This window comes from Vipera ursinii (genome assembly GCF_947247035.1).
Source record: "Vipera ursinii genome assembly, chromosome: 3".
Classification (NCBI taxonomy): domain Eukaryota; kingdom Metazoa; phylum Chordata; class Lepidosauria; order Squamata; family Viperidae; genus Vipera; species Vipera ursinii.
The window spans coordinates 111,862,112-111,886,290 of record NC_139516.1 but is presented as its reverse complement, the minus strand read 5'-3'; the positions used below and the strand labels follow the sequence as shown (position 1 = coordinate 111,886,290).

The 24,179-nt window shown below is 36.5% G+C and overlaps 1 protein-coding gene across 1 annotated transcript in view; it reads left to right on the top strand.

Annotated features, from left to right (window-relative positions):
• The window catches only part of PAPPA2 (pappalysin 2), a gene marked incomplete at both ends in the record, with an annotated part of 159,355 nt that overhangs the window by 81,067 nt on the left and 54,109 nt on the right, over positions 1 to 24,179 (top strand). Inside the window, 7 exons of the mRNA XM_083357379.1 lie at positions 3,467 to 3,595; positions 4,028 to 4,119; positions 5,066 to 5,259; positions 7,783 to 7,914; positions 12,678 to 12,813; positions 14,638 to 14,848; positions 22,361 to 22,532. Coding sequence (XP_083213505.1) covers positions 3,467 to 3,595; positions 4,028 to 4,119; positions 5,066 to 5,259; positions 7,783 to 7,914; positions 12,678 to 12,813; positions 14,638 to 14,848; positions 22,361 to 22,532 — 1,066 coding nt within the window. The remainder of the gene's footprint in view (positions 1 to 3,466; positions 3,596 to 4,027; positions 4,120 to 5,065; positions 5,260 to 7,782; positions 7,915 to 12,677; positions 12,814 to 14,637; positions 14,849 to 22,360; positions 22,533 to 24,179) is intronic.

Here is a 24,179-nt window from a genome sequence, read left to right as displayed (position 1 = left end):
GACCTTGTTGCTTTGCCACATGGAGCAATGATAACAAGAACTGGGATACAAATAAACAGCAGCAGATAAGGTGGTAGGTTGACCATGGGATAGGAATAATGGTAGAACAAGAGACAGCAACCTGCTGCTTTACTACCATAGTCAATTCTCTTGCTATCGCAGTATTGATAATGTGAACAAAAAGTCTGCATTAAAATACTTATTAAAATAAATGCGGTATAGTTTAATCTCAAAACCGATCAGAACATTTTGAAAGTGCAAAAGATAATTGTTTCAATTGTTCATTTATTTGAAATGTATGGATCAAATTAGTTTATGTTAAAATTCATAAAAAGAAAAATCATTCAGGGATCCTCCCATATAAATGATTTTTTTTTTAAAATGATCCTGGTTGCCAGGTCATAGAACAGATCAAAATCAAGTAATTTGGAAGGTACCTCTGCTAGAAGAGAGCCAACAAAACCAAATTTGTGACCTACATGTTCTTGTAGCTAATGTGATTTCTGGAATTATTCTTTCCAAAGATTGAGATGAGGCAAGTTCATGATTTCTGATACCAGGAAACAGTTCATGCCTTATCTTTTTGGCTAAGTCCGGTTTAGATTTCTTTTTCTTTTTCTTTTTAGAATTTTTTTAATTAAATGTACATTTAAAAATAAAAGTGGACATGATTCAACTTCCCTGGCTACAACCCTGCTATTAGTATTACCTTATGTGACAGAAAGAAAAACAGAAACTTAAAATACATTTTATGACGGGACAGAGTATAACAAAATGTACATACAACATCTGTAAATTTTCTGGTAAACCATCTTTCAGTCGTCAACGATATATTTACATATCTTTCAGTTGTGTCCTGATATAGGTGCTAATAAGAAGTCTTTACATTATCAACTAATCAATCGATAGTCAGCTCAGTGATCCTCCTTATCTCTAACCAATCGTACAAATTTTTCCAAATTTCATAATACTCTGTTTCAGTTTTATTTTTAATCTCTAAAGTTAACCTGTCCATTTTGGCGCAGGATAAAATTTTGTTTATTATTTCTTCTTCAGTGGGGGTTTCCTTTCTTTACCATTTTTGGGCATAGGCCAATCTTGCTGCGGTTAAAATATGCAATAGTAAGTAAAAAGATGCTTTGCTGAGTTTATCATTAATAATCCCTAATAAGAAGATTTCTGGTTTTAAATCAGTTTTTTGTAATAATATTTCTTCCAACCAATTTTTTATCTGGTGCCAAAAATTTTGCGCTTTTGAACATTCCCACCACATGTGATAGTAAGTTCCTGGAAGCTTTCTGCATTTCCAGCATGTCGGTGAGATTTTTTAATGTATTTTTGCTAGCCTTGTAGGGGCCGATTTAGATTTCACGTAGCTGGTCAATTTTTTTTGTCTCTAAGAAGGGCAAGGATATTGTCCCTAAAAACTTTTATCTTTGCAATTCAGACCTCCTAGAATCAATTCATCAAATTGAAATGGATAAAATTTATTGAATGTAAGTGAACATTCCATGTTGCAATAAAGTCTTCTTTCCTGGAGAAACTGGTCTTCTCCTGTAGCCATATTCCCACCAATGAAAAAAAAAGGCTACAGCTCTCCTTTTTATACATGAGAAAGAACAAATTAAGTCCTTGAAAGCATTCGGCATTGCTTTGGGTTTCATACACGGTAAAAGGAAACAAAAAGGAAGTAATGAGTGAAAGAATGATACTTTAATAATAGCTACCCATGATCATATACCCTTGAATAAGAATAAGTTTTACTACTGGAACATTATTATTTTTTTACATTGTTCAATAAAATATCTGTTTGAAAATTATTTTAATTTTTCTTGTTCAGCTTTACAAAATATCATAGAGATATTTTATATTTTTTAACATAATTTATTTTTCAAGAAACTCAATTTGAAGTCTCTGGTCTTCAAATGCAGTAATTTTGATATTTTAAAGATACATTAAAAGCATTGCTCCTCCACTATAACCAAATGAATCTTGCCTCATGAAGTGTGCACATATACTTTGTCAATTAATTTGTGTTACTTAAATCCAACAAAATGGTGTGTTTTGTTATGTATAATATGATTAGTTCCATATCACATTATCTGCTGACTTGTGCTCCACAAGGATCCCTGGTTAATTTACAGAAAGCTCCTTCTACCTGACACAGCCACATATCTCTCTGGAAATTGCCATTGCAAATTGAAGAGAGATTATTCCTTGCCAGAGATAAATTCCAAAGCAATAGCTTTCCCTTTAATTATTTCTTGTTCAAACCACAAAACAATTAATCTTGCCTGGGTACAGGGATCTGTAATTGTTTCAATGGAATATTTTAAAGTATCATATGAAATCCCAGCAGTGTTTTCTATTCCACTTTATAAAGTATCACATCTATTGTAAGTTATGTCAGCAGGTTTTTCACTTGTTCATTATTACTTAATATGGTAGACATTATTCTCTGGTTAACAATCAGTTACCTATGACATTCACTGCAGTTGCTAATCCCTTTGAAAGCCTAAACTGCACAAGTGGGATTGTATGAAGAATCATCACATATCACTGACTTCTATAAACTCTGGTTGGTTTTCTTGATGTACTACCTAGAAACAGCATGTGTTTATATGCCATGACAAGACAGTAGCCAAGAGATGTCTCTAAAAGCAAAAAGAGAACCAAACTTCAATTAGAAGCATTCAAACTGCTTCAACGAGGAACATACCTCTTTCTTGTAGTGCGAAAGATATACTATCCTGGATGAAGAAGTGATTGGGCAAAGCAATGTGGTTGGACCAGGTTTTATTGCAAATGTGGGGTCTCCAGTATGTCTTTCATCACTTAACATCTAAGATAGTATCCTAGCTAGCAAGTTTTGATTCCCAATTAGAAGGACTGATAGTGGAATGGCCCTAAAGGCAAGATTTCATTTGAACATTCCAGGTGAATGTTAGGATTTGAAAGGATGCAACTAGGACTTGTTACAAACTGTAATTACTTACACTGGAGTCGTCTAATTTGGTGCATATATTGGATGTTTTAATTTGGATAGGGTACTTTGTTACAGGAATTCTGGGCTCACGTTGTAAAAACAAGTCTTCTGCCCTTTTTCAGTAGGGAACAAGCCATGCTCTGTCTCCCTAACTAGAAATTCTTAAAATACTTTTCCAGGAAGACAAATATCTTCTAAAATTCAAAATTATTTTCTTCTTTAAATACCAATTTATTAAGTTTCTCTGTGTTACTTGCCTGAAAAGTTCCATTTTGCGTAGCCACAGGTTTTCTGGCTGATGGATTTTATAGATATATGGAGTATCCTTGGAATGTGGAAATATGTCACAAGAGGAAGTGGAGTGTTCTGAGTCTATGGACCATAGCTGCTTTTTCCTAGTCTGCATTTTTGTGTGATCTAGAGATGTCCTCTATGGCTTGTTCTGTCATAAGGTATAATTCTTCTTACTTACTTCTCCAGGGAAGTCACAATAGGCCAACACTACCAGTACCAAGTGCAGGCTGTAGCAGGAGCTGCTATAAGTGAAGCTTCCCCACCTCTGTTCCACATCCATGGCTCTTCCTATTGTGGGGATGGGCGAGTAAGCAGGTAAGTTCCAATTTTTGAAGATGACTGCTACAGCACCATAACATGAACTGTTTGTTCTCCAGGCGTACTGTGCCCTCAGTCCTCCCCACAATGCTGCTGGAAGACCCTTAGAATATTCTTCTTTAAAGAATGTCTGGCCCAAATTAGATGGGTGTTTAAATTACTACAAAATGCTAACTCAGCCCTTTGTTTTTAATCAAAGAAGAATTATTTCTTCAACTTTGCAACCAAAAGCAGGATAGTTCCATATTAGCTCTGCCTCTGTGGAAGTAAGAATAAATTGATTTTTAAAAATGGGAGTTTATACTGCAGTTCAGGCAGCTGTGTCCTTCATCGTAGAAGCTGTGGTAAGGAGGTGAAAAAGATAATGCATATGATGTCCACATGCTCTAAGTATTGCATGTGTTAAGAATTTTAATATTATTGTCCTAGGAGTCTTGTAGAGGAATGCGATGATGGAAACCTATTAGAGGGGGATGGTTGCTCGAGAAACTGTAAAACAGAAAGAGGATACCACTGTATTGGTGAGTCTAGAAACGTTAGCCCACTGCTATTCCTTTCATTATAATTTTGCTGTAGCCTTGTCTTACTTACATAGGCATTTTTGAATTTTGTATCTGAGATTTGTTAAGAGTTCAGAAATTTAAATCCGAATTTAAATTTCACATCAATTGAGCCATTCCCTTTTTAATGAAAAGAGCACTCGGCCTCAGCCCATGACAGCTATGCTCCCAGCACCCCTTCTCTTTATACAAAAGTCTACCTCTCTACAATTTTCTATGGGTATTGCTCAAGATACTAGAGATATTTGATTTCTCTTCCCAATAAGAGTACAGGGAGTCCTTGACTTATGACCACAATTGAACCCAAAATTTCTGTTAAGCGAGACATTTGTTAAGTGAGTTTTGCCCCATTTTGCAACCTTTTTTTGCCATAGTTGACATGAATCACTGCAGTCGATGTGTTAGTAACACGGTTGTTAAGTGAATCATCAATTTTGCTTGTCAGAAGGTCCCAAAAGGTGATCACATGACTCCAGGACATAGTAACGGTCATAAATATGAACCAGTTCCCAAGCATTTGAATTTTGATCACATGATCATGGGGATGCTGCAAAGGTCGTAACTGTGAAAAATGGCATAAGTCATATTTTTCAGTGCTGTTGTAACTTTAAATGGTCACTAAATGAACTGTTGTAAGTTGAGGACTACCTATATGGCTTTTCTTAAATTTCTTTCCAGTTTGGAGAAAAACAAAACAAAATCAGAACAATGTTAATAATTGGCATTTAAAAGGATGTAGCTCAAATTTTCCTGGATCAATATTTATGGAATTTGGAATTCTTTATCTGTTCACAGTGATCTCTTGCAAATGTACCTTTCAAGCATGAGGAGAGGAAGAAAGATTATACCTAAATGATAGATATAAAATTTGAGATTTATCATTCTGGCATATTTTTGACTTTTGCAGGTGAACCAAGCCTGTGCTATGTCCATGAAGGTGATGGCATTTGTGAGCCGTTTGAGGAAAGGAACAGCATTGTGGATTGTGGTCTCTTCACCCCAAAAGATTATGTGGATCAATGGGCATCAGATGCCTATGCATCCCACCAAGATGAGAAAAAATGTCCAGTGTCCATGGTGATTGGGGAACCTCTTGTGAAGGTGTCTGTTTCCTTCTTTTCTTTCACAAAAATGGCTGTTCCAAACATTCCACGTCTGCCAGCTATTGATTCTGCTTTAAAATGACATAGAATCATAGGACAGAATGGGATGGGATGGGGTGGAACAGAACGGAATGGAATGGAACAGAACAGAGTAGAATAGAATAGAAAATATATTCTTCAATAAAATGGAGGAGCAATTTCATTCCCAGAGGATATGAGGCAGTCTGGATTCCGCCACTCCTGTAGTTTTCCCTCAGTGTGAACAATTCCTTTGTGCTCAAATTTTAGGTCAGTAGTAGACCATGTACTTTATTTACACTTAGATGTTTCATTTTTCATCTTTCACATACCACTTAAAAATTTAAAGAGCTGAATTTTGTTTTTGCTTTTGCTTTTTTTCTGGAGGGTTAGGCCTCATTATTTCCAATGGTCTGGCTATGTTATGTCAGGTTACAAATGAGAACTTATGTGCTTAAATGCTGTATTGTTCTGTCCAGGCCCTGTGTGTCAGGTCACACGTTTTTTCTAGATTCGGAAGCAATAACATCACCCACTTTAGTGCTTTAGGCTTTATTTCAGGGCAATATAAAAAAGCAACATAATGACATAACATAAAACAATCAGAGAATATTCAAGACTTCAAGAAAAATCAGAAAAAGTAAGAAAGAGCTATGTGTCTTATGACATTCAGGAAAATCCAGAGAGACAATGCAGGCTGAACTTCTTGACAACTAGCAACCTCCCAGTTAGATCTGCATCAAAGGCCATCTATGTGGATTTCTGACTAATTATGTACTGTAGGCTCTGAATCACCATTACTCACATCTGTTTTTGATGGTCTCATCTCATTGACGTTTGCCAAGGACAAGCCTATCTTACTTTAAACTTGGCATCTATTCCTGCCAAGCATGAGACCATCAGGGTTAAAGAATATTTGTCTATATCAGGTTTCTATAATTTCAAAGTTAAGGAGTATCTGTTTTGCAAGGGTTTTGGTTTGACAATTAAAAAGATCATCCTACTCTACACCAGTGTCTCCCCCCAAGATATATAAACTTAAGAATAACCCTTTAGAGACTACAATAAATGCTTAATTTCTTTTTTATATACTTAACCATGGCATGAGAGTATAAACTTCTATATACCAGCATCTAAGCGAAGGAGATGTGGACCACTATCCAATTCTTTTTCTCCAATCTTCCAGTAAAACCACCAGCATTTTAAATATTTTCTCATAAAATCTCTCCTGCCACAAGCGTGGCTAGCTTGATTTTGTATTGAACAGCAGTCCTTAAGATGAATACCATCTACAACTCGGAGTGGTACTGCGTGGTTATAGAGATGCTACAGCAAGGACTAAATCCCCACAGAGGGAGAGCTGCCCATGTGTAGAAACTACTATGTAAATGATTAGAACTCTCAATAGTTTTTTTTTTTAATTTTCAACTTTTTGCCCTTATTAATTAAATAGAAAAAAAAACCCCAGTACAGGTAGTCCTTGACTTACAACCACAATTAAACCCAAAATTTCTGTTGCTAAGTGAGACGTTTGTTAAGTGAGTTTTGCCCCATTTTACAACCTTTCTTGCCACAGTTGTTAAGTGTATCACTGCAGTTGGTAAATTAGTAACACGGTAGTGAAATGAATCTGGCTTCCCCACTGACTTTGCTTGTCAGAAGGTCGCAAAAGGGGATCGTGTGACCTTGGGACACAACAACAGTGATAAATAGGAACCAGTTGCCAAGCATTTCAATTTTCATCACATGATCATGGGGATGCTGGAAAAGTTGTAACTTTGAAAAATGGTCAAAAGTCATATTTTTCAGTGCTGTTGTAACTTCGAAAGGTCACTAAACGAACTGTTCTAAATTGAGGACTACATGTATTAAAAAAAACATAAAAAATAGCAATGTGTGCATATAAGCTTGTCTCTTGTGCATTTATAAAGTTTTGCACAATGGTTTTAAAAAAAGATGTTACGATGGCAATAGGGACTGGATTTTCTGTCACTAAAAAAATGTAGTCATAAAGTGTGACATTACCTGACTGCATCACTTGGTGTGGCAATCCCAGCAGTTCCGATTGCTGTCATAACCCTGAGACCACATGAGTCATTAAATGGGAAGTGATGGAAGTTCCGGGCAAGTAGGCCAGCAGATACTGTGGGGGCAAGGATGCCATGGTTGGATGTTTGTGTGTGTGTGTGTGTGTGTGTGTGTGTGTGTGTGTGTGTGTGTAAACACAAGTTTTTTAAAAAATAGAACTTCTGAAAGAAACAACAAAAAATGCTATTTAGTTATTTCTAGTTCTGAATTCCAGTACTTTTATTAGGTCATTTCAGGGTCACAAATATTGCACATATTTCCAAACCAAGCTGACTTAAGTATTTTTCCTAATATGAATTTTAGATTTTTGTTATGGTTCCCTTGCTTTTCATATTGTTTCTGATGTGATAAAAGTGTGTCTCTCCAACTCCGAGAAGCACTGAAAATCTTTCTTTCTCTCTCTCTCTCTTTTTAGGTGTGCAGGCCCCATCATCAAGAGACTCTGGCAAGTGAATCACAACTGGCTTGGTTTCCTTGTATGAAAAATGATGTTCTTCAGGATACAGACATGGAGAAAACACATTTGAATGACAGAATTTGGCTGAAGGTGAGTGGATTTGGCAGTCACATAATGAACACGTATTGAGAAAAAAATGGCAGTTAATATGTGCATGCCAATCTCCAGGTTGATCATACTGAGTTTTGGCAGTTAACTATGGTTTAACTGCTAAGCATTATAAACTGTTAAATGCTAATCTTCTGCTTCACTACAATTTATAATCCCTGATGTTTTGCTGGGCTCTTATTGTCTTTTTCTCCAGAACTATTTGTGGGACGAAAAGCCCAACTCACTGTGAATGAGAGATGAAAGAGTCCTTTTATTTATACATAGCGCTGCTACATGATGCTTTTTCTTACAATTTTAATCACCTTATATTCCCCCCCACCCCAGCTAAATATTTGCAAAGGGCGACCAAAATAATTTTTTAAAATGTAGATTTCATTTTAGTGTGGTAAATAAACACTTCTGTGTGGATGCTGACATCCAGGACTCTCTAGTTGAAGAGTTCCTTGAACTGTTGTTGGATCAAAATGAGGAAAAGGACATATTCTGAGTTTTGCATTGTTGTAAGCACGTTCTTTGATTTGACATGATCAACCACAGTCAAGCAAATTTCTATAATCAATGAAGCAGAGGATCTCCTTTTGGTGTTGTTTTGACTTTCTCAATTATCCAGCATGCATCAGCAATACTATCTCATGTTTGTTGGCCTTTTCTGGCATCTCCATTTCCATATACAGCTCGAAAGCACATTGGATGGTCCTAAACATAATTTTGCCTGCACACAAAATTAATGATATTGTACAATAGTTTCCATATTCTGCTAAGTTTACCTTTTTTGATATTGATAAGATGACCTCTTCCAATTTATTGGTCATTGTAGTATTCTCCAGCTATGCTTGGAATAGTTTGCTTAGAGCTCTTACTATTTTTTCTGTTGCTTGCTGTATTTCTGTAGCTATTCTATCAATTCCTATAATCTTCTGACCCAGGAATAAATGAGGTGCTGATCTAACTTCATCTTCTAGTACTAATACTTGTGAATAAGGAATATTTTGTAAAATATCCTGACAGTTGACACCTCTGTTTTATCAAATTTTAGAATACAATATTCCATTCATTTTTTAAAACTTTCTTTGAATTAGCTGCTATCTCTGTTCTTTTAACTTTTAACAGTTCAGGGTTAGAAATTCCTTCTGAGTTTGGAGAACTTTTGAAATAGTTTCTTGTTTCTTTTCTGTTTCTATCACCAATGTCTTTAAAAATGTCATGGTAAAACTGCTTTTTGTCCCTTATAACAGTTATCTGAAATTATTTGTTAAGTCCCTTTCTGAGATATTGGTTATGACTTCTCTTGTCCTCTTGGCAATTTATATTACCTGTTCTGACATCCAGTTTACTTTCTTCTGTTTCTTGGTCTTGGCAATCTCTTTTCACATGTGGGCTTAATGGCTTCTTTGATTTCATAGTTCCACAGTTCCTTTGGTTCTCCATCAATGAGGTTCAGAGCCATTCCTGATGCTTTTGAAAATGTTGGGCATATGCTGAAAATCATATTGTGAAAACTGTTTGGCTTGCTTCTTCCACTTTAGCCTATCTTGGAACTTGCACATAAACACATTGTGATCTGTTTCATGATCTGTCCATAGTCACTCAGCTGGTAAAGCTAAGCTGTTCTTCAACCCTGTGCCAATAATAAAATCAATTTGATTTAATTGTACTTCATCTAATGATATCCACTTAAGCAGGCACTGTTTTGTTTGTTTGAAGGCTGTGTTAGCAACAAATAAATCCTTTGGCAGAAACTGATAAGGCATTCTCCTGGTTTATTTCTGCCTCCTAGTTCATACAGTTGAATCAAGTTTTCTTCCTTACTATTTCTAGCTTTAGCATTCCAGTCTGCAGCCCCAAGCAGTTCGTGTTTCTTACATATTCTGCCATTTTGACATTGAACTTGCCTATGCAACTTATCAGCTGCTTCTTCTGCATCAGTTGTTGGAGTATAAATTTCTATAATTATCATATTAAAAAGACGTCTGCAATGCAGTTGATAACTTCGTTATACCTAAATTCTATCTTTCTGCCTATGAAAGCAGTAATGTTGCTTCAGAGTTATTGAAACCCTGTGTAGTAAGTCGTAAGATTTTCTGATAGAAAGTGTCCAATTCCAGACTATTTCAGTTTGCTGGTGCCTAAGATATCAATGTGTGGTTGCTTTATTTCACTGTTTACTGTGTTGAGCTTTCTCTGCATCATGTTTTTTTTCATTCCATTTTTCAACTGTAATTCCTTATAGCACGGGTGTCAAACTCACCATGTCATGTGATGTATCATGACTTTTTTCGCATTGCTGGAGCTGGGGTGGGTGTGGCCTCTGCATGATGCAACTGGCCCATGGGCCGGCAGTTTGACACCCCTGCCTTATAGCTTCAGATTTTCTTTTTCTGCATGATAGCATCAGCAATTAGACATTTGAATTTGTTCTACCAGCAGCAAGATCTGACTGCTGGCCCAGTGATGGATTCTACTGCAAATCAGGGCTGTTTCCGGAGGAGGCAGAGGAGGGGAGGACCTGGAGCTTATGGGGCGAAGGAACTGGATGAGGCTGTTGGCAGGCCCAGAGGAAGAGAGAGAGGCTTTTGGAGGAGTTGGTGGCGGCAGCAGCAGCGTGCTCCAGGGGCGAAAAGAAGCAAGGCCTCTTTAAGGAAAGGGTGGAAGAGTCAGGATCAGAAAAAGGAAAGAAGGCGAGGTTGTCAGAATACAAGCTAACTTGAGGGCTAATCCACATGGAGCCCCATTTCCATCTGTCCTGTTTGCCATCGTTCACTCCCTAGAGACTAAAATGGACAAGGTGAAATTTGAGCGGGCCCCGAACAAGGAGTATATATTGGAGGTGGTGACCCTTTGAGAGCTGTATGCAACGAAATTTCATTTTGATGTATGCCGATTGGTGTACATTCAAAGTGACAATAAAGTTATCATCATCATCTCAAAAGCTTTAATCTAGCCACACCATCAACACAATTAGATCCACAGCTCTTCCTCAGTAACATGTTGAATTCCATCGGTTTGATGAGTGCATCATCTGGCACGTATATTATCAGCTTCCTTATATTGTTCATCTATGTGGATGGTTTGGTAAAACACAGGAATGGTATTGCCTTCTGCTGAAATGATACTTTGGTTGTTGCCTTTGAAGTGATCATCTACCTCCATCATCTCATATTGCTGCTGCCCAATATTGGGTTCCTACTAGCTTTAGCTACACAGCTAGGATAACTGTCATGCCTTGAGTGGACTTTGCTGGAAGTATTCTTTATTCAGTTCTCCCAGGAACAACCTCGTTCCCTTACAATGAGACAGAATAGTATAAAATTGGAAAAGAAAATACGTTGAATGTAAAATTAATTTAAGAATAAATAAATAATACTTAATAAATACTGTAGATCTCAGGATATACACATTTTTAAATAATTTTTATTAAATACTTCTAATCTATTAAGGAAAATAGAGAAGAAATCTATTAAAGAAAATAGAAAAGGGAAGAGAAATAAAGAAAAAAAGTGCAATAAATAAAAAGAAAAACAGAAAAGAATTAACAAAAGAAAAGAAACTAAACAATTTCTGACATTCTTTTCAATAGATTTTAACGAACCCATCATCTCCTCTCCCTCTTAACTATTCCAGAAATCCCTTCAGCCCCTTATTTCTTATTTTTTTCTATCATTAAATCCATAAAATATCATTTCACTTCTTTTTTTAGCAAACAGTTCATAAAAGTTTTCCAGGATTTTAAAATTTCTTTATAGTTTCCTCTCTGACCAGGTTTGCCATTTCCACAAATGTAAGCTACGTAATTGTTAGATTGTGGGTATTTATTTATTTATTTATTTATTTATTTATTTATTTGGATTTACACTGCAATAATATTTGGAGGATAATACTATTTCTGTTGTATGGATGAGGATATACACAATAAGAAGTCAGTGACTCTTTTAATTAGTGGCTAAGGTAAAATTACCATTTCATAATTTTCATTATTACAATGGAATTGCTCATTAAGTTGGTATTCTTGATTATATACTATTAGTTTTCGAACAAGTGAATGGCTTATTTTATAAATTGCATACTTCTGGTTTCTGTGATACATCTCCAGAAATGACCAAGCGATGGTCCTGAAGAACAGTGATGGTGAATCACGTGTTTAAAATAAAATTATTCCAGCACAAAACTGAAAGTATCAGTTGTGGGAATTCATTCTCGTATCCAGCTGAATCGGAATAAGAAAGAAAACTGTTTAGCAAACAAGGTTGTGGGAATCAGAAGGCTTCACAGTTTGAATGTCTGGAAATCCTTAGAGTGATCCTTGATAATCTAGAACTATCCATATGGATATTGAATACTGAAGGATCAACCTAAATTTCAAATGCTATTAATTGAAAATCTTCTGCAATAGCTCTATAGAAAACCATTTCCTACCTCACTTATTAGACTTCCGTTTTGCTTGGTTAAGGAAGAATATTGTTAACTTTAGATTAACTATGATGCATGTTCTTATATATGGTCCTTTTTTGGCTGGGCTTTCCTGAAAATGAAATAGGGAGTTAACCACGGTTAATAGCTCTGAAGTCCAAACAACAATTTTGAAGAGCGATTTGAATAGCCAAACTAAATGTACTCAATTTCAGATTTAAATAGGAAAATTCTAGGATAGTACGGATGAGTGATAGGGTGAGGCAGAAATTCTGTTTTTTCTGTTGTTTTTGCTCATGCCATAACATACTCAGGCTTGTACTGGTGTTCTTCAGGTGTGTTTCAGCCAACCAAGAATGGCTACTTCACTCTTTGTTTTCCTGGCATCTGTGGGCACTTCCAGTGGTGATCATCTCAAACCATCTATGACGATACACTTGGGTGACATCAATGGTCACGACCATTTCCTTGGTGAGTCTGTAAGTGATATACTAAAAAATTACCTAGGCATTTCTGTGAAGTTAACACAATGTTTTCCCTTCTTTCTTTGCTTTTGTGAGGATGCATTAATAAGATTGGAAGGATATTTTTCTTCTTTGTTCCCAGACAGCTGCAGGTGATTGGGTAGAGTAAACACTACTTACAAAATGTAGATTGATCTTGGTTTTGCCCCATTTAAGTATATTGTGCAGCATACTTATATGTGAGATGCAAAAAGTTCGACCTGGTAGTTCAATATACAATACCAAGGGAAACAAAACATTGTTTAATTCAGTGTTCTGTATTATACAAGTAGCAGCTTCATTTGATATTAATCGGCTGCCTCATGTCAAATCACAAATATTAGTTTTGAATACCCCCTCAACCCCCCCCCAATCTTTACAAACCTTTTAGGTCAGACAAAACTCTAATTTAGAATTTGTTCTAAAACAAGTTGTTCCAAATCATTTCATGTTGAGGAACATTCATGGATTTGAATACAGTAACTGCAATCTAAAATATCACTGCTCAGCAGAATGTGCCTGCCTACTTTAATTCTAAGTTAGAGTTTAAGGCAAAAGGATCTTACAAAGAAGCCCTTAACTTCCTGCTACCTTGTGAATATGTTACATCCTTTCAAAGCACTGATTTTTAACTTTCCTACTTTTCAGAATTGTGTTATTATCTTTGTTTAAGGATCCTGTGACTGGCTACTGTCCAGCATCCCATTTCTTGCAGAACACTATAGAGTCTGGTGTGCCTTTATGGGGCTGGCCACATATCATTTTAAATACATCAAAACCCATATATTTATTGCAGTGATAGATTGGTAGTAGTGTGAATGCTGTTTTTCAGAAGTGCTCTAAAAGATAGTTTAAAAATGATTTAGCTCTCAGTATGAATTCAGGTAAGGGACGTGGTGGCTCAGTGGGTTAGGATGCTGAGCTTGTCGATCAGAAGGTCGGCAGTTTGGCGGGTCGAATCCCAAGTGCCGCATAACAGAGTGAGCGCCTGTTACTTGTCCCAGCTTCTGCCAACCTAGCAGTTCAAAAGCATGTAAAAATGCAAGTAGAAAAATAGGGACCACTACGGTGGGAAGGTAACAGCGTTCCGTGCGCCTTTGGCGTCTAGTCATGCCGGCCACATGACCACGGAGACGTCCTTGGATAAGCGCTGGCTCTTCGGCTTTGAAATGGAGATGAGCACCGGCCCCTAGAGTCAGAAACGACTAGCACACATGTGCGGGGGAACCTTTACCTTTACCTTTTATGAATTCAGGTTAAAGATGGCAGTGACGTTTTCTCTTGACAGGATTGGAAACAGAAACTGAACTATTTTTGAAGCACCCAATAACTCTTCTTGATTGTGGTGCAAGTCAAAAGTGGGTATTGCTTTCATCTCACAAAGCCATCTCTGCCACTTTTAAAGTAGCTTTCCCAGATCTGGCCCCCTTCAAATGTATTGATTCTCAGATAGCAGTTGAAACCTCAACGTATCAAACTGGGCAACATTAACATATCATTTATCTTCCCTTTCCCTCTATTAAGAGGTGGGATGGGAACAGACTTCCCTATGCTGCCCTCCTGCACTCTGCTTCTAAGGTACCATTGCTCTGCATTGAGGAGAAGAGAAGAAATTGCTGCAATGGCAAAATTGTGAAGACTATAGTTCTCTAAGCTTTATAGTTTTCCCCCCACCCTGTGATAAAACCCTCTGTCACCCCACGAAAAAACTTCAGGAACTCTTACCTATTTTAATTTAGAAAGATTTCACCATGATTTTTTTAAAAATGTATTTTCCTTTAATTTCTCTCAGCTACATCAGAGCTGTCATGTCAGCGGAATCCCCTGGTCATCAACATTACTGGAAAAATTGCCTCCCACCAAATCACCTATGCCTTGTTCAACTTCTCCTCTCTCTCTGTGAGCATCTCTGCAGTGGCTTTGCGAACCCATTCACCATTTGACTCTTCCAGCCCAAGTAATTGTCTCCCAGAGCATGAAGGTCATGGCTGCCAGAGACACAGGTAATTAGATGTTTGGGATAACACATGGGCCTTTTAATATTGCTGCGGCTGAAATAAAATTTAGCATATTTTTTAATTTAAGCATTGTGAAAATAGAGATGTAATGTTCACTTTGATTCTTCCCTATAATGTGAAAAATTATTAGGACATAAAAAGAATCCTGCTAGATCAGGCTAAAAGTCCTTTGAATCCAGCGTTCTGTGTCACATGTTGGCCAACTGGATGCATTTGGAAAGCTGATAAACCCAGGTTAAGAAACAGTAGGGTTAGGGTGTTATTTCTCTACAAGAGGTATTTAATGCATTCTGTTTAGAATAATAAATTGCTGAAAATATTTGTAGCCATTAATTCCCTATTCCTCTTTGAACCCTTTCAAGCCACCCACATTAGCTGCCATTTAACTGTACATAGTCTCATAAAATATTAACTTCTGATGGTTCTGAATCACTATGTATTTAGTTTTTGGAGTCTTTCCTCATAGGGGAGTTGCTCCACACACACCCATAAACATTATAAATTTTTGTGTCTTTTCTAGTTGTATAATATTCTTGAAGAGCAGTGAGCAGTATTTCAGACAAATGGGCTTTCATCATAGATTTACAAATGAGTATTATTATATTGGTGGTTCCCTTCCTAATGAGTGTACGGGTTGCCCTTGTTATAGTAGCTTCTGTCTACCATGGCTCCAAGGTTCCCTTTCACATCAGTCAGGTGAAATCTGGATTATTTGTGCCCAAATACACTGGTATGTATGCAAATAGTTTGATAAATTTTGCCATTTGTGTTGGTAGATTGACTTTGAAGTTCAATTCAAGTTGAATTTTTCTCCATATATACACTGTGTCATTCTTCCTTTGGGGTGTATATGGTCTCCTTTTCAAATGCTGAATAGATTTACATCTGCAGATTTTCTGTAGGAACCTGCAATGATTGCAAATACTGGTGAAGGAGTTCATAACATAATGCATTCTTGAACAAGTCATACTAATTGCAAATAAATTTTAAGTAGCTTACGGCAACCTACACATTTTGCTGCTTTCCTCAGGTTCTTGTCATTCTTATGATTTCAGGTGTGGAAATTTTGCCACATGTGTAGCACTCTTGGACTTAAGTCAACTCAACTCAATTTGGTTGGAGTTTACTTCTGAATGATGTGCTACGATGTCAAAAAGTTACATGTGATTAGTTTTGCTTTGTGTGATCTGCACAGACAGTAATCCCCATGTTGACAACCTATTTGAAAGGCTAGCTAATACAATGGAAACAGTTTTTGAGGCTGCAATTGCTGCACTTCCTTACTCCATATTTATTAAATAATATTTAATTGGAGATCTGTGTCCCACCTTTCATTCAGGAATTCAGTCTGGGTCACCTAGTGTTCCCTCCTCTTGTTTTTCTCTACAACCACAGTCTCAGAAGTAGATTGGACTGAGAGGGAGCCTCTGGTCTTCATTGACTCAGACTTGATCTCCTACCTGTAATTCAACCCAGTAAGGACTACAGCACACTACAGCACACTAGTGCGCTTACTCTTTAGCTTTGTTCTTAATGTTATCATTTTAAACTATAAGTAGTATTTTACATGCTAGAATGTTGTGTGAATTTTAGAGAGGGCACATTCACAGGACTTAGTATAGATTAGATTTTGCATGTGATGCCTTTAATAGTATTTCACCGTCAACTCCTGCAACAAAGGTCTAACCATTTCTAAAGCATTTGTTACAATGTGGTATAATGTTTGTGACATCATAGTTAGTTTTGGGTTGCAACTCAACATTTTAATTTTTAAAACTCTTTAATATTTTAGGATCATGAACCCGAAGGATTCATATGAACATAATGTTGGCTTGATGATAAGTTGTATCAACCATGACAGTTGTAGCCTCATGGTCTGAAGCTATGTCACTGTCATTGTTCAAGACAACTGAGAGACAAGTGTGAGGCTGGGCTTTGAAAGAAGCTCCTTCATGAGGAAAATATGATGCAGGAAGTGTCCCATTTTGAGATCTTTGGTTTAAAGAATTGCTGTCTGAGCTCTGTGGGTTTTTTTCTTAGTAGCTAGAATCTTGGGAGCTCCAGCTAAGGATCCAGCTGAGTCCTCCTATTTCATATTAGAAACGTGGCTGCTTGGGGTCAGTTAATCTCCTGGGGGAAAAGCAAGAGAGGGGATTTTATATTCTGTAAGAAGCTATGGCACATGTCATTGCATTATAAAAATGGCTTATGAAGGTAAAGAAAATAGCATTTTCATAGATATAGTATGATGCCAATGCACTTCATTCCAGGGAGTGAAGATTCTGAAAACTGAAATAATTAATGCATACGCAAGGGCACAGAGTCACATTGACAGAAACGTATTCATTAAGAAATTACACATGTGTATGTCCAAATTGCAATGTGAATGTATTTCTACACTGTAAAGAGATGTACTCTTGCTATATGGCTGGTCTTGCTATTATCTGGATGTTTGAAGGAGAAGGCTAAAAGGATTTTAAATGATTGATTGCTTGCATCTTAAATTGAGTTGACACATTTCTCTGATAGAGGAGGAGATTAAATAAATCTTATCTAGAGCAGGAATAAGAGAAAAAAATGTGGTCATCTATGAAGCATACACAATCAGTAATTTAAATGAGTTTAGTAAAAGTTGCTTGTCTGATTAGGTTTTAGGAATGCTAAACATATTTTTATTTTTGTACAGGAATTTTTACACATGATGTGATAGGAAATTCTGGGTCCTTGCTTACTTTAGTGACAAACCTTTCTCAATGTTACCCTATTTCTGGCTGCAGCTGGAAGTTCTTATGGTACATTTTTTTTAAAAAAATAAATAAATCTACAAGTAAAACTGTCAGGAAGAAATAGTTTTTGCATAGCTTGCTTCCTGACTGGCTATTTTTCTATGCATAATTATTTAGTTGCAGGGTTTGGCAACCTTTTGGTCTTCATGAATTACATAGTACTTTTTGAGGGGTGTGGAATTGCAAAGTGAAGGAGTCACATTATCTGGTGGTGGGACTGCATTTGGGGAGAAAGATTTGTTTTTTTAATTGTGATATTTTATGCTTCAGTACAGTACACTACAATGACTGTCTAATTCCTAACTCAAAGTTGTAGAAAAATGTGCAGCCATAACAATCTTTGTCAGATCATTAGCCATCAATTTATATCAATATTAATAAATAAACAATTTGATATTTTTACATATGGAAACAAAAGAAATTTCCTTGGAATAGTTATTCCTAGATATCCAAGATATTAAATACACAGTAAACCCAGATAAATCCCCAGTTTCTACAAGTTCTTCCCTAGAGGGTAAATATGAAATTAAGCTCCATTTGAATAGAATGGAGCTGGAAGGGACCTTGGAGATCTTCTAGTCAAGCCCCTGCTCAAGCAGGAGAACCTATACCATTTCAGACAGGTGAATGTCCAGTCTTTTCTTATAAACCTCCAGTAATAGAGCGCCCATGATTTCTGGAGGCAAGCTGTTCCACTGGTTAACTGTCCTCACTGTTAGGAAGTTTCTCCTTAATTCCAGGTTGCTTCTCTCTTTGATCAGTTTCCAAACATTGTTTCTTGTCCTGCCCTCTGGTGCTTTGGAGAATAATTTGACCCCTCTTTGTGGCAGCCCCTCAAATACTGGAATACTGCTAACATGTCATCCCTGTTTCTTCTTTTCTTTAGACTAACCAAACCCAAGTCCTTCAGCCATTCTTCATATGTTTTAGTCTCCAGGCCTTTGATCATCTTAGTTGCTCTTTGAATTTTTTCCAAAGTTTAGGTTTTAGGTTTAGGTTTTATTTAATTTTTATACCGCCCTTCTCCCTAGGGACTCAGGGCGGTTCACAGGGCATATATAAATAACAATACAAAAGTTAAAAAAGATTAAACCAATGCCCAGTTAAAAAACAATAGTACAATACTAAGAACAACAATTTAAAAGCCCATATTCCCCCATCAGGCCAGACCAGCTAATTCAAATAAGTGGGTCTTCAGGCCGCGACGGAAGGTTCGGAGGTCAGATGACATCCGGAGCTCCACCGGCAGTTCATTCCATAATGCCGGAGCGCCCACAGAGAAGGACCTCCCCCTGGGGGCCACCAGTCTCAACATCTTTTTTGTAGTATGGTGACCAAAATTGGTAGCAGTATTCCAGGTGTGATCTTACTAGGGTTTTATAAAGCGGTAGTAATACTTCAAATGTTCTTGATTCTATGCCTATGTTTATACAACCCAGGATTGTATTAGCTTTTTTGGCTGATGCTGCACATTGCTGGCTCATATTCAAGTGATCATCCACTAGGACTCCAAGGTCCCTCTCACAGTTACTGTTTTTGAACCAGGTCTCGCCTAATCTGTACTTATACCTTATTTTGCCTAAATGTAAAACTTTGCTTTTCTCCACATTAAAGTTAATTTTGTTGGATAGGGCCCATTGTTCAAGTTTGTCAAGATCTTTTTGGATCCTGAGCTTGTCTTCTGGAGTGTGGGCTATTCCTGACAGCTTAGTGTCATCTGCAAATTTGATGAGTTCCCTTCTATTCCCTCATCTAAGTCATTTACAAAGATATTGAAGAGTACTGGGCCTAAGACAGAGCCTTGGGGTACTGCTTACTTCTCTCCATGTTGATGTAGTACCGCTGAGGACTACTCATTGAGTACGGTTTGTCAGCCATCTACAAATCCATCTGGTGGGGATGTTGTCTATTCTCCCTCTTTCTAGCTTACCAAGAAGTAGATTGTGGTCTACTTAGTCAAATGCCTTACTAAAATCTAAGTATACTACATCAATGACATTTCTCTAGTCTACTAATTTAGTCACTTTATTTGTGTAGAACAGAAGTGTACTGTATGTACACATCTATAATAATTTCAGTATAGAATATTAGATACATAAATACCCATTAGACATACTGTAAATCATCAGCATGTAACAACAATCAGCGTATTTCATGTTTTATAGCTTTTTAATATTTTTCATAATTACAGTAATAATGATAACTGTTTTTATTCACTGTTTTAGCTTTGTTGCACGCTACCCAGAATTGCTTTTGGTGAGATGGATGGCTATACAAATTCAGGTTGTTTTCTGACAAATCTACAAACAGTCCATAATGACTGCCATTGTGTTATAGTAGTTAAGGTGTTGTACTAGGAATGGATAAACCCTTATGCAAGTTCATCATTAGCAATGGAAATGTACTGCATGCTAGTCATTGTTTCTCAACCTGTCTTACATGATCCCCATGTAAACTTTCTTGAACTACTGAAGAAAAGATAGGATAGAAATTGACCAAATAAATAAACTTATTTCTAACATGTATAATAACATTGTCTAGTCTTGGAGTAAACCTTCATGAGGTTTTGGGCTAAGGCTCTACAGATGGTCAAACTGATACTGGAATTGGTGATATTTTGGTGCCACCTGGTTTACTCTTGTCTCTGGCTGTGGAAATTTGTAGACTCCAGTTAGAGCTATATTAAATTCTTAACACTGCTTTTGTTGTGGTTTATTTTTCTTGTTTGTACTCTGCCTCCTCAGAGTCATTGCAATAGGGCCGATGATTAATATTTAAATAAACTAAAGATCTAAAATCTCGGTTCTGGGAATAAACAATTGAAGAAGAATGTTGTTTTCAGGAACTGAATCTGTATTTCTTGGAAAAAAAATGCTTGTTAATTGCCCGAAGAAAACTTTTTGTGTTATAGAGTGGCTCATACATTTTTCAAGAGAGTAAGTTAAAATAAATTTTGATGGCTGGTTTGTGTTAGAACCAAATGCTGTACTAAAAAAAATTGAGAAAATGTTGAAACATTGTTTTAATCCAAAACTACTCATTATGTTAACTGGAAAATGCTCAACATTACCTGTTGTTTTTTTCCCTTTTGTTTCATTATTTTTTTTTATATTTCCCCTCCACCACATAATTTTCTTGTTTATATTTTAAGGTCTTTTTTTCACAAATAACCTTTTGCCTTTCATTTTATTTTTTCTAATTCTTTAATCCCCCCCCTTTACTCTTTTAATACTGTTCTTCTTTGGCATTCAGTTTCAATAACTTTTTGTAAGCACAGTGAGCTCCAGCAGTTTGTAACTAATGCTGAAGTATGAAAAATCATGTATTTTATGTCATGACATTTGTTATGCCTTTTGCCTAGAATCAATGATTCGTGGATAGGTATCCTTGATTTTCTCTTTATGATTACCGGTATATGTAAATAATGTTTCTCTGACAACTGAATAGCTGATACAAACAAAAGACTTTTCACTCGTATGCTAGTAGTCATGCAGATGGAATTTCTTTAAATCTTTTTTATTAGGAACACGAAGGGATCTTTAAATAGAACTTTTATGCAGGATAGGGGGGAGGTAAGACAAATGCTCACATAATACAGAAAGTTATTAGCAGAAGAATGATACGTTATGAACCCAGCCACCCAAACCAAGCCAAAAAGGGAATATTCTGTTTCATGTGTAATTAAGAGAAAAGGTAGAGTTTAAGGGAGATGAGAAAAGGAAATATTTATGGTTATTCAGAAAATAGCAGTATACATTTGGTCAAGAAGTTAAGAGGTCTGGATTCTTAGCCATTTGACCTATGGAAGACTCATGAACTGTCCAAAAGTATGTGAACTGCTGCTGATGTCTAATCATCTGCCAAGCCTTTGACTTTATCCAGTGTCATTTTCAAAACTCAAGTTAGACCTCAGAAAAAGAGGTGTGAAAATGCCTGTGGCTTTTGAATTGTATTTCCTCGAACAGATTGCCTGTGGTGCAGGCACCCTTCATTCTGCAGACCATCTCCCATCTTTAGCGTAATGGCTCTATTTTGTTTAAAAAGACAACCCACTAATTTTTGGTGGCCCATCAATGCCTGATGCTCAGCCTGGAACTATTTTGGCCAGAAATGTTGGACTGAAAGACCGGAGTCTTCTAATTCAGCATTATCCTGAAGTGACCGAGGGCCTTTCGTATTGCTTCATAAACAGGTGAATCAGGTCACCTGTTTGCTTCAGTGTTTTTTTTAGCAGTTTGATCCCATCTATTGTTTAAGTGCTTATATTTATTTATACCTATCCTGCTTTTATTATTTTTTACAAATAACCTGTGGTGGTGAACCGATCCAACACAACTTCTCCGTCTATTTTCCCCACAACAACTCTGGAGGTTGGGTGGGCTGAGAAAAAGGGATTGGCCCAAGGACATGCAGCTGGCTTTCGTGACTAAGGCAGGCATTCAACTCTACTTTCAGTCTTCTACTTTTTACCCTGGTGCCTTCACCGCTTGATCAAACTGGCTATAATTTCATAGCTGAGAAGAAATCAGCTCATATAATAAAATAGTTCACGTTGACTTAGGGAGGCTTAGTGTTTAGAAAACAAAATTTGTGTCAGTGTTACAAGATTTGCTGCTGTTGTTTTGGAGCATTGTATATATTTTTTTCTCACTTTCTCTATGTGTGTATCTGTGTTTTGTTTGTACATGGTTCCCCTTTCTCTTCCCAACAGCTGCACCCAACACACCTGCAGAGAGCAGGGAAACTGTGTGCTTCCACAGATCCATCATGCTATTCTTGCAAACTGCAGTTCCAGTAGTCGGGGCCACCTACAATGTGCTATTTCTTGTGAGAAAGGTTTTGTTCTCCATGTTAAACATGGACAACTGCTGCACTCAGGACAGGTAAGTTTATTGGAGTTATGAATGTCATTGTAGGTGTGGTTCATAAAAAAGGCATTTTTCCCATTGTATATCTTAATATTTGGGGAGAGGGGAGCAGTGCCTGCAACATTAGTTAGTCCTGTGGCGGTGATGCAACCCTGAGATTTCTTGCCTAGAATTCACAACATAATTTGAAATGTTCAAAAATAATACAGTACTTTTCCTAGTAGTCTTTTAGTTATAAGTCAATGATAAAAGAGAAGTTATGGAGGAAGAAATCTGAAGCAAATGTAGATGTTTGAGAAATAGGCTTTCAAAATTAATCTCCACAAATATGCAGAAGGTTTATCATATCATTGTATTCCGTCAATTGTTCATTTTTGTTGAAGGCCATTCTGTGTGGTGTATGTAAGATTTTCAAGCCTTTCAACAGTGACTTGACCAGATCTTTATTAAGATCAATATTACATAATAGTGAGGCTTTCTACTCGAGCTTTCATATCATGTTCCAGGCAAATTTCAATGTTCTTGCATGGGTTTGCTAAAATCTTGTGAAGTTTCATGAATTTATATTTCTGTTTTTATAAAATTCTGCAGGTATAAAATATGTTTTTAACTACAGAAAAGGGGAAAGATGAAAAGAACATTTATAAACATCTCCTTCATTCATAAATGTATGCTGTATAAGGCAAAAATGAAATTGTGATGGAACAATTTGTTTAAAGATATTTAAAGATATGTTCTTCATAGTTTTCCCAATATGGAGATGTTAGAGTGGAGAAATTAATACATGTATTTTCTTAAATTTTGCCTCATGTTTATACTCTGTGAACACCTGGAGAGGGTTGTAAAGATATGCTTACAGCCTAAATCTAACCTTCTTGCAAAATGTTTCCTTCTATAACTTTAACATTCAGCGTAGCTTTTCAATTTTGTTTTAAAATAGCCTTTAGTTGTGATACCTGGTTTTGACTTGTGCCTTTATTACATTCCTGTATTTTTCTCTCAACTCCAGCATTGTTATATGCTAAAAAATATTTTAACTATTGGCAAAAGTTTAAAATACTGGGGATGGTGACAGAAAATTTCTCTGCAAATAATAAGTAGCTGCAAAATTTATTTTCAGTGAAAAAAAAGATTTCATTTGTCTCAAAATTTAATTTCTTTGGCACATTGTGCATAGTTAGTCATGGATTAGGTCAAACTGATCTCTGAAGTAGTATTGAGTAAGCTAGTTTTCCTTTGAAAGTTGAATTGATAGAGTATAATATATTGGCAAACAGAGTTGTAAATTGTAAACTTCATTTTCAGGTATTTCTGGCAAGCTATTGGGTCTCAATGACACTGCCCTCTGTTTCTAACTATGGAAGTGATAATAGTGCTAATCAATTTTATACAATGTTTGTATCAGTTACAAATGAAGTACTTTGAAAGTGTATGGAAATTAATAGTAATATTAGTCGTTAGATACTAATTGGACATCAATTGGCACTGCTTCTGTATTACCTTATTTCTCTTTACTAACAAATCACAAGAACTGTAAATATGCAGATTAAGCTGACTACTCCCGACATTTATTTAGGAATTGTGCATTTCCACACACAGTAAAACTAAAAAATAATTTTCCACTTTACTGGAAAAGTAAATAACAACTTTCCACTTCTAAGA